This window comes from Neofelis nebulosa, chromosome 1 (assembly GCF_028018385.1).
Source record: "Neofelis nebulosa isolate mNeoNeb1 chromosome 1, mNeoNeb1.pri, whole genome shotgun sequence".
Lineage (NCBI taxonomy): Eukaryota > Metazoa > Chordata > Mammalia > Carnivora > Felidae > Neofelis > Neofelis nebulosa.
In genome coordinates, this window is record NC_080782.1 from 238,095,020 (window position 1) to 238,110,253 (window position 15,234).

Below are 15,234 nucleotides of genomic sequence, written 5' to 3' on the forward strand. Positions count from 1 at the left end.
CTCAAACTCACAAACCGGGAGATCATGACATGAACCAAACAAAGGCAGATGCTTAATTGACTGAGCCACCCAGGCACCCCTATTTTTTTATGCTGCTTTATTTATTTTTGAGAGAGAGACGGACAAGAAGACAGAGTATGAGTGGGAGAGAGGCAGAGAGGGAGGGAGACACAGAATCCGAAGCAGGCTCCAGGCTCCCAGCTGTCGGCACAGAGCCCGACATGGGGCTTGAACTCACCAACCTTAAGATCATGACCTGAGCTGGTGTCGAACGTTTAACCTGTTAAGCCTCCCAGGTGCCCCAAAGGTCCTCTATTTATAGTGAGGGGCATATCTGAAAAAATTCTGACACCTAGAGAGAAGTGAAGTTATCGGTGTTACTGGAAGTCTAAACATCAATTTAAAAAGGGAAATCATGTACAACAAAGATGGATGGAGCTAAGAAAATAAACTAAGTACAGAGTAATTGTTCCTTTCTCCTGAATAAAAATATTAACTGGGCCAATTATGAAGACGTTTTGATGCCTTGGACTTCTAAGTATTGATTTAGACGGGTTTCTCAGTCGTCAGGTTCCCTATATGCTTCAAATGTCTCCCCCTGGTGTCCTTCTTTGTTCACACTCATTCAGCATCAGCTACAAGAATTCGGCACGTTCTGTTCTTTATTGTACTCTCACTTGTCACGACTGTAGTTTAGCCTTCAGGATTCTTTGTGACATAGCCTTCCATTAGTTAGAACCGAAATGACAGAAAGCTAAGTCAAATTCGCCTTTGGGCTAAAAGGGAATTTATTAGCTCACATAGTTGAAAATTCTGTTGGCAAAGCCAACTTCAAGGGAAGCAAGCAAATTTATCAACAGTTCGCCAGAATTATTTTTCTTTTTACTATTTAGACTTTATGGAACCATTTTCATTTTGCATTCTAACAGTATTTTAAGGAGTGTTCGCGGTCTCTCCACCTGAACCTCCTACTCATGCTGGAGGAAGCAATGAAAGGACATCATTGAAGAGGAGAGAAAACATGGGCTAATTTTGCCACAAAGGATGGACATTCCAGCAGTTGGCTTGCAGTGACCTAGTGGTGGTTGGTCCTAAATCTGGCTTTACTCGTGGTTTGTTGTAGGGTTCCAATGTTGTCTCCCTTTTGATCCGTCTGGTGCAGGCTTTATCCCCAGGCTAGATCCCCTTTTGGCAGCAAGTTAGGGGTTGAGAGACCTCGCATCTTCATAGGACTGCATCCGGGGGAAGTTTCACATCTGCTTTCTCCCATAAACCTCAGCAAATGGGACATCGTGCTTGGCTCTGAAAGATGCTTGCTGCCGGCAGCCTGAGATGAAAACAAAGGGATAGTACACATGCTGGTAACAGTGGGAAGAGCTGTTCTACCCCTAGGTCCAAAGGGATTGGAGGAGGGGAGTAGTCACTGTGCCTGGACGGAAAGAGTCCTTCGGAGCCGGTTGCCTCTAGAGGAGCAGTGAGCGGTAGTAGACAGACACAGCCACCTGGAGCGGATGTGGCAGGGAGGAGCAGGGGAAGGTCCAACTTGACCTCACTCTCCTCCCTGTCCAGCTCCTGCAGGGGTCACTTGTCAGCCCACCGCGACACCAACTCTCAATTATCCAGGTTTATGTGGTCCAGTGTCTTAGTTTTTCCCCTTAATCCCATCATCCCTTTAAGGGTCCCCATTGGAGGAACAGTAAACATAAATGAATACAAAACTGAAGTCTGTTGACCGAGGTACATCCTGAATGATGGAAACAATTTGGTATGGACCTGGCTGAAACTGTACTTTGCAGAGGGAGTGGTGGTGGAGGAGAGGAGAGTCTGTCTCTCACTTTCTTCATGGCTGCAAACTTTTATGACTGAGTTTTTCTGTATATTCTACTAAAATGTCATGAAGAATTTCTAGTCTGTACTCGTGAAAGACATCTGTCTGTGGTTTTATCTCAAGTTTTTGAGTGGCTTTGTTATCAGATCATTCTAACCTGATAAACTGATTTGGGAGGTGTTTCTTTGTCCTGTTTTCTATACTTTCTGTAGTGTTTGGTATGATTTCTTCCTAAAATGTTTGACAGACTTCACTGTTGATGATGCCACCTGGGCCTGGACTTTGTAGGAAGGCTCTGATGAGTAATTCAATTTAGTAAGCAAATATTTTCTACTACTTCTTCAAGTTTGTGATTTGTGTCTTTCAAGGGATTTGTCCATTTGTTCTAGCTGTCAAACTTGTTGGCATGAAGTTTTTCACAATATTCCTTTATTTATTTGTTACTTTTGTGTGACGTGTGGTGGTGTTCCTTCCCTTCCTCATATGGATAATTTACTCTTTTTTTCCTTGATCAGTCTAGTTAGGGCTTTACCAGTTTTGCTGATATTTTCAAAAGGCCAACTCCATGGTCTGTCCAGTTTTTTATTTATATTCTGATATATATTTATAATGTGTATGTAATGTTATGTATATATAACATTAATATGATGTGATATATGTGTATTATAATATATAATGATATAATATTCTGATAGACAATATATATACTCATCTGGATTATTTTCTGCTTTCACCTTACTGTGGATTGAACTCATTTTTTTCTCATTCCCTTAAGGTAAAAACTTTTATCACTGATTTAAAATTTTTTTCTACTATAAGCATTTCAAGATATAAATCTTTAAGCACTGATTTAATTACATTTCACAAATTCTGATATGTTGTGTTTTCATTATTCAGTTCAAAGTACGGTATTTTCTAATTTCTCTTGATTTCCTTTTTGACTCATGGGCTATTTAAAAGTATCGAATTCTCACACATTTGGGTATATTCCCTGTTATTGATTTCTAACTTAAAGCTATTATCAAAGAAAATACTCGGTTGATTTTTTTTCTTTGGTATTTTGTCACTCTCTTGTCTTCTGGCTCCCTTGTTTCTGGTGAGAAATTCACGCTGTTGTTACCCTGTATGTGATGTGTCGTTTTCCTACTTTCTAGATTTTCTCTTTGTTACTGGGTTTCATTCATTTAGCTATGTTGGCTCTAAATGTGGTTCTTATTGTATTTATTCTACTTCGGATTCAATGGATCCCTAAATTAATGTTTTGTTTTGTTGTTACCAGATTGGAAAGTTTTCAACCATTATTTTCTCAGGGGTTTTTTTGTTTGTTTTTTGTTTTTGTTTTTGCTACTTTTGTTTCCTTTGCTTCGGGACTCCAATCACATGTATGATTGAATGCTTGATGTTGATTACAGACCCGTGGCACTGCCACTGCATTTTCAATTTCAACTCCTTTCTTTTTGGATTGCGTATTTTCTATTGATGTAACTTCAGATTCACTAATTTCTTCCACTCAGATCTGATCTTAAGTTACAAAGTGTATTGTTCACTTCATCCCAGAGTTTCTAATTTTTTTTTTAATAGTTTCCATTCTTCTGTTGGGATATCCTGTTTGTTGACTCATAGTTATCATAATTTTCTTTCTTTGAACATATTTTAATTCTGTGAGCGTATTTATAATGCTGCTTTGAAGTCTTTGCTAACTCATATCAGGTCTATTCTCAGTCAGGCTGCTTTTGTTCACTGGGAATGAAAACAAATACCCTTAAGTTTCTTGGCACATCTAGTGATTTTGTTTTATTTAGAGTATAAGTGGCTATTGTGGAAAAATACAGTGTAGTTTATCTGGATTCTAATTTATTCTTCTGCATTTTGTTGGCCCAGTGTTTTCGTAACTTGCCTGGACTCAGACTGTGAAGTATGTTTCCCTGTTCATTTGCAGTTACTGGTATCTTTCCTCAGCCTTTTTTTTTTTTCTTAAGCCTGCCTTCCCAGGAGTTTCTCCTGTGCCTGCAGAGTTTAGTCATCACGCAATTATTTGGACAATTTTGTGCCTAGACAAGTCATAGTCTGACGCTCCTACCCTTGATGCTAGGGCCATATGCTGGTTGGAGGAATGCTTTCAGAGGCACAACAACATGAAAGCCTCTCTGGGCTCTTTCCTGCCTATCCTTACTTTAGTGGTCAGTTCGGAATACGGGCAAGTTGCTGACCTCAGCCCTCCCGTGATTCTTTTGTTGCACAATCTCCCTGTTACATTTCTAGCTGGTTTCCTGCCCTCCCTGAACTGAGAGAGCCACCCCAAGTGGTAAAGATGTGGGTGTTCATCATCTGCTCCAAACCACGTCCGCCGTGTCTTGGGTAGTAAATCTGCAGATTTTCCCTCACTCCCAGGTCAGGGGAACAGGAACACCTCCAAGGACGAAGGTCACAAACTTGCTGCACTTCTCTGATTTTCATGAATAAACATGTCTCGAGTTCTTTTCCACCTTTGGGCATTTTCTGATGGGCTGAAATGTTTGTTCTTAATCACATTTTCCAGTTTTATACTTGTTTACTTTCTGAAGGAAACTGTCTAATATCCTTATATGCCATTAACAGGTATAGAAAGTTTTCTTAAAGTTTTGACCAATAATTTGCTTACTGACGTCATTTTGAAATAAAAAAGCTTAGATACTTGGAGGGTGTCATATGGTATTTGTTACAATTGCTTAATCAGTGGCACTCAGGTAAACATAATTAGGAGAGAAAAATCTAATTAATCTAGAAAATTCAGTTTATCGGGGCACCTGGGTGGCTCAGTCAGTTGGGTGTCCAGCTCTTGATTTCAGTTCAGATTATGATCTCATGGTTCATGGGATCAAACCTTGCATCGGGCTCTGCACTGACTGAAAAAGAAACTTAAAAGAAAGTTCTTATCACCATATGCCATAATTTATGTTTTACTTACTTGGTTTATTGTCTGTCTCCTCTCCACTGGAACGTAAACTTCATGAAGGCAGGAATGCTTATGTATTTTATTCTCCGCACTATTTTCTGTATCAAGAACTGTGCCTGGCTCATATGTAGGGACATCAGTATTTGCTGAATAAATAATAATTAATGCATATGAGATTACCTGTAAGTAGCTTACGCAGAGAATTCCAAGCACAAATATAGCAAGAAAACTTGTTTTTATATACAAGAAAGTATCTATGCCATAGAATATGTTGAACCTATTGTACAAATTTTGAATGGAAACCATTTTATTTTTCATTTCTAACACTGATTGTATTGATAAAGAAGTCAGTAGTGTGTGCCATGGAAAAACCATGACATTATTCCAGTCAGTTGGTTTAGTTATCTTTGTAATTCCATGAAAACAGAAGATAAAAATACTACAATTTTTAAATCAAGTCAAATGTGACTAGAGTGTTTGTTTTATAGGTTGGAATCTATTATGTGCTCTTTCTACATTGTTGTTGAATTTGTTATTTGGTTCCATGTTATAGATTAAAAATCACAATGAGTGTTGACACGTGAAATACTATGTTTTGGAAGGTTTTTATACTTTCATCTTTCATTCAGATGAAAAGAACAGAAATTAGCTGGTTAATGTCTGTTTTGAATTTCTCAAACTGTGTTTTAGGGCTGTGTTTTCTTATTATTTTTGTGTCCTGAAACAGCATATTGACTTTTTTTCCTATCCTGAGTAGACTTTTCACCCTTCAGTTTTTGTGAATAGATGGCTGTGGGGTATATATGTTTTTTCAGCCAATAAAATGACAAGATAAACTTTGCCAGACATGAATGTAAAGATCATCAATTGGGTATAACCCTAAAATTTCAAGATTAGGGTAATTTGGCTTAATACTCATACCCGGAAACATGACCTAAAGTGTTTTATTAATTTAAGCTCATTTAACAGATAGGTATTAAAAGACTATTATTATTTCAGGATTTATTTTCATGTAGGGGAGGGAGATCCAAAATCAGAATAGTGGTAATCCAGTTCTATTCTTTTCTTTTTTTTTTTTTTTTTTTTTTGTAGTTTTAATTTAAATTCTAGTTAGTTAACATATAGTCTAATACTGGTTTTGGGAGCAGAATTTAGTGATTCATCACTTACATATAACAGCCTGTGCTCATCACAACAAGTGCCCTCCTAATACCCATCACCCATTTAGCCCATCCCCCACCCACCTCCCTTCCAGCAACCTTTAGTTTGTTCTGTATAGTTAAGAGTCTCTTATGGTTTGCTTCCCTCTGTTTTTTCTCCCTTTCCTTATGTTCATCTGTTTTGTTTCTTAAATTCCACATATGAGTGAAATAATATGTTGTCTTTCTCTGACTTATTTCGCTTAGTGTAATATACTCTAGCTCTGTCCACATTATTGCAAATGGTGAGATTTTATTCTTTTTGATGGCTGAGAAATATTCCATAGCACATATGTGTGTGTATATATGTGTGTGTATGTGTGTTTGTCTATATATATATATATATATATATATATATATATATATATATATATATATTATGTGCCACCTCTATGGACATTTGGGCTCTTTTCATAATTTGGCTGTTGTTGATAATGCTGCTATAAATCATGGTGCACGTGCCCCTTCAACTCAATATTTTTGTATCCTTTCGGTAAATACCTAATAGTGCAATTGCTAGGTTGTAGGGTAGTTCTATGTGTAACTTTCTAAGGAACCTCCATACTGTCTTCCAGAGTAGCTGTACCAGTTTGCATTCCCACCAACAGTGTATGAGTGTTCCCCTTTCTCTACATCTTGCCAACAACTGATCAGAATTGATGTGGAGCTTTGGCAAAAGGCCCAGAACCACCTCACAAAAGGACTGAAGGATTCAAGGATGTTTAGCAAGGGGAGAAGGCTTAGTTGGGTCCCTGTAGTTCTCTTTTCATATTTGGAGAGCTTCACTGGCTCAAACGATAGAATTAAGATTTGACAGTATGAAGAGTCAAATTTGGTATTAATATGAGGTACGTTTTCTTTTTTTTCTTCACAAATATCATAGTTTAAATATAAAAGTACTTGCCAGACAAAATGGTGAAGCTATTATCATTGTAGTTATTCCAGTAAAAAAAAAAAACAAAAAAAAAACAGTGTCTCTAGATGGAAACTAAACTTACAAATGGTTTCCGGAACATCCTCTACTTCGGCAACTTTTCACACTGTATCTACAGTGTATTAATGTTAACTCACATTTTCCTCATTATGAAACCAAAGGTTTTCCGTCTGTGCTTCTGTCTTAAAATTTGGAGTGTGTTCTAGTCAAGGGAACTTTATCTCCTCAGTTTTTAATAATCTCACCTGAAATTTGAAAGGTTGAGATTTAAATTAGTTTTTAGGAGCTGTTTTGTGGGAAGGGGATGAACACTCACTCGAAAATAAAACCTTTGTCCCTGATCATTTTGGATGGAGGTATGTAGCCAATTTATTTAGTGAATGAATACGTAAGTGATAAATAAGAGAGAAAAAAATTTGCTTCTGCTTTCCTTGGAATGTCTGTTAAGTATTTTGTGTAGACAGGGTCTGCTAGTCTGAAATATTTGAGGAATACGAAATTTGCTTTCGTAGCTTGTCTGGGTTAAAAGAAAGGATCAACAGTATCCTCATCTGCACCGGACACATCCACGGGAAAGAAGCAAACATCTGTTATTTTCAATCACTTACCTTTGGATTGTTATTGTCACCACAGACTCCTGACTGAGATCTTCATGTTTCTCTGTCTCCTTGTAAAGTTCACTTGAGGGTAGTTTGATTTTCCTAGGCTACTCCACATACTTATCCTTTGGGGGAAATGCCTTTATACAGGTTTAGAAACAGATCTTCGCTTCTTGCTCTCATGTAGCGAGATGATGTGAATTAAGATAGCAGGCCGGTGTTAGAAACAGGGAGCGGTGGGGAGAATGGCAAATTGAAGAGTTTGTCTCCATGTAAACGAGACAACTGCCACTGTGTACTTCTTTGGGGATGTTGAAGAAGTTACTGTGTGCTTTCTTTGCTTTACTTCTTACTTTGGGTGGGCGGGGGAGGGAACTTTACAAATTTTTGAGGGTAGCTGCTACACAAGGATACGTTAGTTTCAGGTGTACCACGTGACTGGAGATTGACCGGAGGCCTGTCTGTTACGCGCGCTCAGCACAAGTGAGCTACCATCTGTCATCACACAACATTAGTACAGTATCACTGGCTCTATTCCCTATGCTGTGCCTTGTATTCTCGTGACTTCTGTTCCAGCTGAAAGTGTGCACCTTCCACCCCCTTTCACCCACATTGCCCATCCCTTCACCCCACAGCCTCCACCAGCCATCAGGTTGTTCTGTATTTATAGGTCTGATTCTGCTTTTTGTCTGTTTATTCATTTATTTTAGATTGGTGGGTGGAACGTTTTTATATCTGTTAAAAGCTTGATCAATGTATTGGAAAATTTATCAGTAGCTGTCATTTAAAGGTGGTTAGGTGCAGATTACCGTTGACTCCATGTTAAAGTCTTTTACGACAAGGTGAAGTAAAACAAACCAACATAAAACACTAAAAAGTGGTGATTTCTGTCTTCTTTTTCAGGTTGTCTCCCCTCCAGAAGGCAGAAATAGTCGACGTGGTTAAGAAGCATGTAGGGGCCATCACTCTTGCCATCGGGGATGGTGCCAATGACGTTGGGATGATCCAGATGGCCCACGTGGGTGTGGGAATCAGTGGGAACGAGGGCATGCAGGCCACCAACAACTCAGATTTTGCCATTGCACAGGTCAGTGGTGTGGGCACGTCGAGTGCATGAGGTCTATCCTACTCTTTAAGCTGCTCTTCATATGCAACTACCAGAACATTTGGGGTTAAGTTTCGTCCTTATACAGTTTGCAGCAAAAAGGTTTTTCTTGAGCAGTTATGGATTTGGTCCAACTGATACCACTGAGCGTCTGTAGCTCTGCTGATATAATCTATAAATCCCCAGTCTCTTCAATCTGTAATGTGTGCTTTACTTTGTGGCATCTCTTGATGAATATTTCTTGAAGACTTATAATCTCCCAATTTCTGCTTTTTAAAAGTAGGCACCGCCCCTTGGCAGATATGAAAAAAAAATAGACTGTATATTTTAGTGTAGCTTCACAGCAAAATTGAGCAGAAAATATAGAGTTCCCATATATCCCCTGCTCCTACCCCCACCAGCCTTCCCCCCGCCATCAACGTCCTCTGCCAGAATGGGACATTTGCTATTACTTATGAACCTACATTGACCCGTCATCGTGCAAAGTCCACAGCTTACATTAGGGTTCACTCTTGGTGTCGTACATTCTGTAGGTTTGGAGAAAGGTATAATGACAAGTATCTATCATCACAGTACCATACAGAGTAATTTCACTTCCTTAAGAGTCCTCTGCACTCTGCCTATTCATCGTTCCCTCTACACTAACTCACTTTGGCAACCACTGATCTATTTACTATCTCCATAGTTTTGCCTTTTCCAGAATGTCATATTCATACAGCATGTAGCCTTCTCCATCCAATTGGCTTCTTTCACTTAGTAATATCCATTTAAGTACCCTTCATGTCTTTTATGACTTGATAGCTCATTTCTATTTAGTGATGAATAATATTCTACTTTCTGGATGTACAATACTTTGTTTATCCATTCACCTACTGAAAAACATCTTGGTTATTTCCAACTTTGGGCAGTTATTAATGAAGCTGCTACAAATATCCATGTGCAGGTTTCTGTATGTGGACATAAATTTTCAACTCCTTTGGATTTATACCAAGGAGTGCCACTGCTAGATCATGCAGTAAAAGTATAAAAGTATGTTTAGTTTTGTAAGAAACTGCCAAACTGCCTTCCACAGTAGTGGTACCATTTACTGGAATGCATTTAAGAAGAGTGTGTGGCCTGTGATGTACAGCCCCTACATATTTGTAATATCCAAGCTGTTTAATAAGAACACTTCCTGCTTCTACATATTAATATTTTGACTTTTGAAGAATATTTTAATCAATGTAAGATCAGCTTTTAATGGATACAATATTTTCACCACAGTTGAGCAACTAACAATAAGACTTTTCATTCACTCTTGGTGAATTCGGGAGCCACATGTAATTCTTGAACAGCTCCCTAGGAATAATCCCATACTTTGAGTAGAACATCCCTGCTGGGGCTATTCTTGTGGTGGCTGTCTTTGAGAGGCTAGATGATTTAGTACCCTGTCCACAGGTAAGCAGGTGCCTGAAACTGGGGTGGCAACAAAACGGATTCCTAGGATTCTACAGCATAGATGAGGAGTGTATTACCCCAGTGTTTGAATCAGATCCATTCTGATTAAGTGTTCTAGTTTTACAACAGGGAAAACTGAGGCTCCTACGTGCTAGAGTATCTGGGTTACGAGAAGTGCCAGTCAACTATGATCAAAGCTCCTGTGTCTGTAAACAGGGAAATGACCACACCAAACTCTCCTGATCCTGTCCTAAACTGTTCTAAATGCCGTCAGGATACATGCTTCCGATGATCTCAGCAGTTATATGTGACATAAGCCTTGAACTGTTACACACTGTGCACACACCAGGCTGGCCAGTATCAGGTATCCTGGGGATCCAGGGAAATATTTCTCCTTTTTTGGCTTGTTCTTTTTAGATTCCACATTGTAAGTGAAATCTTATGGTATTTACCTTTTTCTGTTGGACTTATTTCACTTCACACAACACCCGCCAAGTCCATTCATATTGTCACAAATGGCAAGAGTTTATTCTTTCTTATGTCTGATATTCCCATTACACACACACACACACACACCCCCCACATCTTCCTTATCCATTCATCTATTGATGGACACTGAGGTTGGTTCCCTATCTTGGCTATTGTCAGTAACGCTTCAGTAAACATAGAGGTGCGTATATCTTCAAATTAATGGTTTTCTTTTCTTTGGGTAAATACACAGTAGTGAAATTACTGGATTATATGGTATTTCTATTTTTAATATTTTGAGGAGCCTCCATACCGTCTTCCACAGTGACTGCACCAGTTTGCATTCCCACCAGCAGTGCTAGAGGGTTGGTTCCCCATTCTCCACATTCTCACCAACACTCGGGATTTCTTGTCTTTTTGATTCTAGCTATTCTGACAGGTGTAAGGTGATATCTCATTGCGGTTCAGATTTCCACTACTCTGATGATTAGTGATGTTGAGAATCTTTTCATGTGTTTGCCTGCCATCATATATCTTCTTTGCAAAAGTGGCTATTGTCCTCTCATTTTTAAAAAAAGTACTTAAATTCCAGTTAGTTAACATACAGTGTAATATTAGTTTCAGGTGTAAATATAGTGATCCAACACTTCCATTCAGTACCCAGTGTACATCATAACAAGTGCCCTCCTGAATCCCATCACCTATTTAACCCATCCCCCACCCACTTTTGCCCATTTTTAATTGGATGTTTTGCAGCTTTTTGGTGTTGAGTAACTTCATTACATATTTTGAATATTAACTTCTTTTCAAAGACACCATTTTCAAATGTCTTCTCCCACTCAGTAGGCCTTTTCATTTTGTTGATGGTTTCCTTTGCTGTGTAAAAGATTTTTGTTTTGATACAGTCCCAATGGTTTATTTTTGCTTTTGTTTTCCTTGCCTGGGGAGATATGTCTAGAAAAGTGTTGCTAAGGTCAATGTTCAGGAGATTACTGCCTTTCTTTTCTTTTTTTCCTTTTTTCAAGTTTTTAAATTTAAATTCCAGTTAGTTAACACATAGTGTTATATTAGTCAAGGTGTAGAATTTAGTGATTTATCAAATACAACACGCAGTGCTCATCACTAGTGCCCTGAGTTTCAGGCCTCACATTTAGGTCATTTTATTTTGAGTTTATTTTTCCACATCATGTAAGAAAGTGGTCCAGTTTCATTCTTTTGCATGTAGCTGTCCAGTTTTTCCAACACATTTTTTTTGAAGAGACTTTTTTTTCCCCACTGCATATTCTTGCCTCCTTTGCTGTAGATTAGTTCACCATGTAAGCATGGGGATATTTCTCAGCTGTCTATTCTGCTCCACTGACCTGTGTCTGTTTTTGTGCCAGTACCATACTGTTTTCATTATCACTTGGATTTTGTTTGTTTTTCCTTTTAGTTGTAAGGTTAGGTTTTGTTTCTTGAGGTAGGCCTATATTGCTACACATTTTCCTCTTATAACTGCTTTTACTGAGTTTCAAGGATTTGAGGCCATTGTGTTTTCATTTTCATTCCTCTCCATGTATTTATATTTTCCTGTTTGATTTCTTTTTTTTTTTTTTTTTTTTTAAATTTTTTTTTTTTCAACGTTTTTTATTTATTTTTTTGGGACAGAGAGAGACAGAGCATGAACGGGGGAGGGGCAGAGAGAGAGGGAGACACAGAATCGGAAACAGGCTCCAGGCTCCGAGCCATCAGAGCCCCAGAGCCTGACGCGGGGCTCGAACTCACGGACCGTGAGATAGTGACCTGGCTGAAGTCGGACGCTTAACCGACTGCGCCATCCAGGCGCCCCTCCTGTTTGATTTCTTCATTAGTCTACTGGCTGTTTGGTACCATGTTGTTTAGGCTCCATGTGTTTGTGCTTTTTCTAGTTTTTTGTTTTTCCCTTGTAATTCATGTCTAGCTTCTTCATATCAGTTGTAGTCAGAAAAATGCTTGGTATGATTTTAATCTTCTTAAATTTATTTTGACTTGGTTTGTGGCCTAACACATGATGTGTCCTGGAGAATGTTCCATGTGCACTTAAAATGAATGTGTATTGTTACTGTGTTGTTTTTGGATGGTATTTTCTGTATATATTTAAGTCCATCTGGCATTCTAATGTGTTGATTTTCTGCCTGGGTGATCTGTTCACTGATGTGAGTGGGGAATTAGAGTCCCCTACTATTATTTTATTGCTGTGAAGGTTTCCCTTTGTGTCTATTAATATTTGCTTTATTTAGGTGCTCTTATGTTGGGTGCATAGATCATTACAACAATTATATCCTCTAGTTGTATTGATCCCTTTATTATTATATAGTGCCCACTCTGTCTCTTGCTCCAGTATTTGATTTCAAGTCTATTTTGTCTGATAGAAGTATTGTATCCCCTCCCCCCCCCACTTTTTATTTTTTTGACTTCCATTTGCATGGCATATTTTTCTTCCATCTATTCACTTTCAGCCTGTATGTGTCTTTAGGTCTGAAGTGAGTCTCTTGTAGGCGGCATATAGATAGGTCTTATTTATTTTATCCATTTTGTCACCTTATGTCTTTTTCCAAGTGTTTCGACTGTTTACATTTAATGTAATTATTGGTAGGGGTGCCTGGGTGGCTCAGTCAGTTGAGCACCTGACGTCATCTCACGGTTTGTGGGTTTGAGCCCCACGTTGGGCTTTGCGCCTATAGTGCCAAGCCTGCTTTGGATTGTCTGTCTCCTTCTCTCTCTCAAAAATATATACTAATAAGTCACTAATGCAGGAGACTGAACTGATTCATGCTCAGGCCCCCATTAACAGGCTATTTCACAGCAATGATAATACTTTAAGCCACATTGTTTTCCTCCATCTTGCTTTGACCCAAGAGCAGCTTTGACTGTAGAGAAGATGTTATGCCGTGGTGTGTGCCATTTTATACTTTTCCAAGAATGAATGTTAGCCCAAGAACTGTAAATGGACATTTTCCTATTTCTGCCCCATCTGTCTCCAGTCTTTTGTATGTATTCTACAACAGTGGGTCTAACAAATACTTTGCTGTTTCATTTGAACTTGCCCTGACTGTTGTTTCCTTCCTTTAGTTTAGCTACTTGGAGAAGCTTCTGTTGGTTCATGGAGCTTGGAATTATTTTCGAGTGACAAAATGCATATTATATTGTTTCTACAAAAATGTCGTGTTATATGTTATTGAGGTAAGAAAAGATATGCTTTCTTTCATGAAAAAGTTAGGTCTTTCTTTGACATCATGTATGGTAGTTTAGTGTTTTGTTTTTTTCCCCATATTTGTATCATTTAAATTACCATTACACAATTCTGCTTTAGGTTTTTGCTCAAAGTTATTTGGTAAATTTGAGTCTTCTAACCACCATACTGACTTAAGCATTTGTATAAGCCTTAAATTTGGCTATGGAAAAATATTGTTTAGTATTTTACTTTGAAATAATTATGGATTCACAGGAAGTTCCAAAAATATTTTCTAGAAGGTCCCATGAAACAGTCACCCAATTTTCCCCAAAGATAACACCTTGAATAACTCTAGGACATTATCAAAACCAGGATATAACTGACTGAGATTCATACTTCACAAGCTTTACCCACACTTGTGTGATTCCATGTACTTTTATCCATGTGTATATTGATATAACCATCACAGAAATCGAGACAGACCACCCCACCTCGGCCCCAATGATACAGACCTATTCCATCACAAGGATCTCACTCATGCTACCCCTTTATATACACATCCAGCCGTAGCCCGTAGCTTCTGACAGTGACTAATCTGTTCCCTATCCCTATCCTTCTTGTTCTTTCAAGAATGTTCTAAAAGTAGGGGTGCCTGGGTGGCTCAGTTGGTTAAGCATCAGACAAGATCTTGATTTCGGCTCAGGTCATGATCTCACAGTTTGCAAGATTAAGCCCAATGTTGGACCCTGCACTGACAGTGCAGAGCCTGCTTGAATTTCTTTCTCCCCCTCCACATGCTTTCTCTCTCAAAATAAATAAATAAGCTTAAAAAGAAAGCATGTTATAAAAGTAGAATTGTGTAGTATATAACCTTTTGAGATTGGATTTTTTTTTTTAGTCAGTATAATTCCCTTCAGATTGATCCATGTTGTTCCCTGTATCAATCATTTGTTCCAGACCATAATATTTATCACCCACTTATTGAAGAGCATTTGTATAAAGATTTTGGGCAAACATAAGTTTTCACTTATTTAGGACAAATGTCCAAGAGTACAATTGCTGGATCATATGGTAGGTGTATATTTAGTTTTTTGTTTTTTTTTAAAGAAACTCCCAACTATTTTCCAAAGTGACTTTACCATTTTCAATTCCTAGCAGCAAAGTATCTGTTATTTTGTTTCTCTGGATCTTTCCCAGCATTTGATATTATCACTATTTAGTATTTTAGCCATTCTGATAGATGGTTAGGGTATCTCATTGTGGTTTCATTTAATTAATTAATTATTTTATGTTAGAGAAAGAGTGTAAGTAGGGGAGAGGGGCAGAGGGAGAGAGAGAAAGAATCTTAAGCAGGTTCAACCCTGGGACTTGATCCCATGACTCTGGGATCATGACCTGAGCTGATACCAAGAGTTGGACACTCAACCAACTGAGCCACCCACGCAGCCCCCTCATTGTGGTTTTAAATTGCATTTCTGCAGTGGCTAATGATATTAAATATCTTCTCATATACTTATTTGCTATCTATACATCTTC

The 15,234-nt window shown here is 38.3% G+C and overlaps 1 protein-coding gene and 1 long non-coding RNA gene across 7 annotated transcripts in view; one reads left to right on the plus strand and one right to left on the minus strand.

The window, feature by feature from the left end:
- LOC131488074 (phospholipid-transporting ATPase IB-like) overlaps window positions 1-15,234 on the plus strand; it is a 212,987-nt gene that overhangs the window by 107,099 nt on the left and 90,654 nt on the right. For all 6 annotated transcript variants that reach the window (XM_058689430.1, XM_058689457.1, XM_058689465.1 and 3 more), the window contains 2 exons: window positions 8,399-8,582; window positions 13,596-13,706. In XM_058689430.1, the coding sequence (XP_058545413.1) occupies window positions 8,399-8,582; window positions 13,596-13,706 (295 nt within the window). The remainder of the gene's footprint in view (window positions 1-8,398; window positions 8,583-13,595; window positions 13,707-15,234) is intronic.
- LOC131488093 (uncharacterized) lies at window positions 142-7,868 on the minus strand. Its single transcript, XR_009250075.1, has 4 exons — window positions 7,505-7,868; window positions 7,034-7,141; window positions 4,776-4,909; window positions 142-1,327 (listed from the first exon to the last, which is right to left on the minus strand). It is a non-coding gene; the product is annotated as an uncharacterized LOC131488093 (long non-coding RNA).